Source organism: Fusarium tjaetaba (assembly GCF_013396195.1).
Source record: "Fusarium tjaetaba strain NRRL 66243 chromosome Unknown NRRL66243_c0000149, whole genome shotgun sequence".
Lineage (NCBI taxonomy): Eukaryota > Fungi > Ascomycota > Sordariomycetes > Hypocreales > Nectriaceae > Fusarium > Fusarium tjaetaba.
In genome coordinates, this window is record NW_023501345.1 from 27136 (window position 1) to 30953 (window position 3818).

The window sequence follows — 3818 nt, forward strand, 5'->3', positions numbered from 1 at the left end:
CTGGCCGATTCTCCCCCTCGTCTTTCTCAACAAGAGATCCACTTCACAACCTCTTCAGTCTATCAAGTCCACCCCTCATCGACGGAATTTCGAGGGCCCCAAGGGTCTAGCTATATCTTTCCAAGCTCACCTCAGGCTCGGTCGTGTGGCCTTGTTCAAGAAAGATTTGATCCAAAGTTGGGTCTCTTGACTTTAGTTCAGACCCCTGTTTATCCATCGCTCGTCCCAGAGAGCGGTTGGTGCGCCGCCTCGTGCCCTCGCCGAGTTGAAATTGCTACATCTGTTGATCGTGTTTCCCTCCACTCCCACCTCCCATCCCATACCATCCCGCCCATCTGGTTCCGTCTTCCGTCCGTCCTCCCGTTGCCTTCCCGCCTTGGGTCAAACTTGTTCCCCTTTGCTCCCGCACATCGTCTCTACGCCGTCGCCGCACCAGCACTTTTGGGGCTCGATATAAAAAGTGCGAGATCAGTGCTACTGTATGTCCGAGCCAAGCACTCCCTTTGCCCCATGGCGCCCTAATATATACTTACTTGCGTGACTCCCTGCCAGGTTACGGCCCTCTTCTCGATTAAACTACTGTGCTAGGTCACTGCCCAGCCCGCTCTCTATCCACGAGAAACCCGAAACCACCTCGCTTCGCCCAACGCTAAATCACACCGAGTCTCGCATATCCATCCATCTTCGGCACCCCGTGGGACCTCTTGGCCGGTTTCCATTTACTCAGCTACAACCCTCTACCCCCTGAAGCCGAACAATCTTGTCCTGGCGTCTGGGCTCAATATTCCTCGCACAGCAACCATTTGTCCGTCTCATTTACATTTGAAGCGAGTTTTGACAAGGCACCTCACTAGACCTGCAGAGCCGAAGCGTGTTTTGGTGTACATTTCATCTATACCTCCCATATATCGCCTCCCCTCCGCCGACGTCGAGGCACCTGCACCGTCACCTTGACCCCACGTTTGCGCACGATTGTATCACGACCCGAATAACATAACTCTCACGAACATGGCCGAGAAGCCTTCGGTCTTGATTATTGGAGGGCTTGGCTACATTGGCCGTTTTCTGGCCCTCCACATCCACCAGAACGAGTTCGCTTCCGATGTGAGGCTCGTTGACAAAGTCCTCCCTCAGCTCGCATGGCTAGCTCCTGAGTTCTCCGAAGCCTGCTCACAAGACAAGTTCATGCAGGCTGATGCCAGTAGACCTGGTGAGTTTCTACACTGCTTACTCTGTTGCTGGCAGCCCCGCTTGCTGGTGCAGGTGGCTGCCTTATGTATGACTAGTTGGCTAACTATATGTTTCCCCTCTTTCCAGAAGGATTGGCACGCATTTTTGACCGGCCAGATGGAAAACAATGGGACTATGTTTTTAACTGTGGAGGTGAGACGAGGTACTCACAAGAGGATGAGGTCTACAAGCTTCGATCATTGAACCTCTCTATTGCAGTGGGCAAAGAGGCGGCCAAAAGAGGAGTCAAGGCCTTTGTTGAGCTGAGCACAGGCATGGTGTACAAGTCCGACTCATCACCAAGCAAAGAGGGAGATAAACTCAAACCTTGGAACCGGATTGCTGTGTTTAAGTTGCAGGCTGAGGAGGAGCTGTCCAAAATTGAAGGGTATAGTGGGACCATGACTTTTGGACATTCAATTCACTAATGCACAGTACAGCCTCAACCTTGTCATCGTGCGTTTACCGCACGTCTATGGACCCTATGCCTCTCAGTGGGTCGCGACAGCATTGTGCATGGCTCGCACTTATCAACACCTTGAAGACGAAATGAAGTGGCTCTGGACCAAGGACCTCCGAACCAACACAGCACACATTGACGATGTAACGCGGGCTTTGTGGGAAATCGCAGCATGGTTTGATGCAGGCAAGGCGAAGTGGGACGAGGCCAGTATGGGCAAGATCCCCATCTTCAACATCGTTGATGAGGGTGCGACGAGTCAAGGCACCATAGCGACAATTATTGGTGATATTTTCAAGATCGAGACTGGTTTCCAGGGCCAGCTCATCAGCACATTTGCTCGACTCAACCTCGATAGTGTTGTGGACGATGTTAATGACGAGCTTCTGGGGCCATGGGCCGACCTCCTCGCAGATGCGGGCATTACACGACCGGGCCCGCTGACTCCCTTCATGGAGAAGGAATTGCTCAAGGATACGGACCTCAGTATGGACGGAACGCGGCTCAAGACACTATTGGGGTTTGAGTACAAGAAACCTGCCCTCACGAAGGAGTTGATCGAGGAGGTGATCGAGAGCTACAAGAAGATGAAGTGGTGGCCTTGAGCGGGGCCGGAAAATGGTTGAAGACGACATATGCGACGTGACATGACATGGTTTGTATGGTGTGCGTATGCATGCATGCATGGATGAAGATTCGCATTGATTTTGGCTTGTTTCTTGCATGAACTCGACTTAGCGAAGAACCCGCCTCTTGCTGGAAGAGACGGACGATACCCGGGACGACGAAAGCCAACGGCATGAGGAGCAGGGCCAGCAAGACTTGACAGGGTTGAGCTTCAGCTGATTTAGTGTCAGATGAGAATTGGCGCAGCCAACAGGTGATGGTGATGTCTGGGGAGGTAGGTGATGATGCTATACATGCACGACCTGGATGCTAGGGGGGGATATGGAGGGCAAAGGTCGTACGAGATGAGTGTATCCGAGTAGAGGGTATGCTAATAATTATAGGCAAATATACTAGTTACATGTTAGATGAGGGTTTCGCTGCGCTTGTGGTGTTGGGCATAGTTATGTATGTGCACGCAGCATTGTTCATGGAAAATCGGTCTGACAAGGGTAAGCTGATCCGGGGATGTACTCCATATAAAGGATAGAAAAGGATGCCTGCCATTCTTGATGAGCCGAGGCTTGTGATGGGTTAACGACATGTGGAAGCGAAATGGTGAAGTTGGAGTCGCGGTATCCAAGCGAAGGTGGAGATTGAGGTTTAGCAATGCGGGGACGAGACTTTGGGGGAGAGTCTTACAAGTAGGTGGTCGACGTCGTGAAATTTTTGAGGATATGAGGGTTCGAGATGTTGGGGTGATGTTGCCATGAGATGAATCCATGCTAGCCATGCCAAGTGAATAAGCACCTACTGCAAGGGGTAATATCATATGATGAGTGAGTGAGTGAGTGAGAGGGAAGACGTCATTCTTTGCAACGACAACTGGCAACTGAGACTTGTATAAGGCAGTACGGCGTAGTCTAGGTAGTTGGGGAATCTACTAACTTAGCACCTTGTTATTCATGGTGACTCTATACGTCAAGTTGTCATGATATGATGGATGCAAGTAAAGCATGTGGTGTTGCGGTAAAAATGAAGGGGACTCTGATAGCCCTTTCAGAACCACCCACCGGGATCAAAGAGAAGTCCGCTCGCTTCTTGGCAAATCCGAGGCTACCTACCTGGACTACATACCTATTTCACGGTTGATTGCTGTATGCGCATTCGCGGCTCAACTTCCATATTCGAAGTATTCCCGTCCTCTCAAGTTTCGAATGGGATTCCTGTCTCGTCTTTTGTCTTGTGCCATGGTCGCTCAGCCTCTTTTAACGTAGCTTTTCCCCGCACTACCTACCTACCTTATCCCTTTGGATCCGAGGGAGTACCAGTTAAGTATTTTGATAGGGCATGCTCTAGTATTAATTGGCTGTAAATCTTTACGCCATAAATACCAGCCTCAAGGAGGTACAGTAGTAAGGATAGAGGTTATAATTAGTAGACTGTATTATCAAGGATACCTAGATCTTAGTACTAACTACTAGTTAGCTTAAGTACCTCTAATACTGGCTTCTTTATTAGC

The 3818-nt window shown here is 50.3% G+C and overlaps 1 protein-coding gene across 1 annotated transcript; it reads left to right on the top strand.

Annotated features, from left to right (window-relative positions):
- Window positions 1-1008: 1008 nt before the first annotated feature.
- FTJAE_7373 (NAD dependent epimerase dehydratase) lies at window positions 1009-2295 on the top strand (the record flags this gene model as incomplete). Its single annotated transcript, XM_037354084.1, has 3 exons — window positions 1009-1210; window positions 1318-1618; window positions 1671-2295. 3 exons carry the CDS (start codon window positions 1009-1011, stop codon window positions 2293-2295), a joined length of 1128 nt encoding a protein of 375 aa, XP_037205553.1.
- Window positions 2296-3818: the final 1523 nt, after the last annotated feature.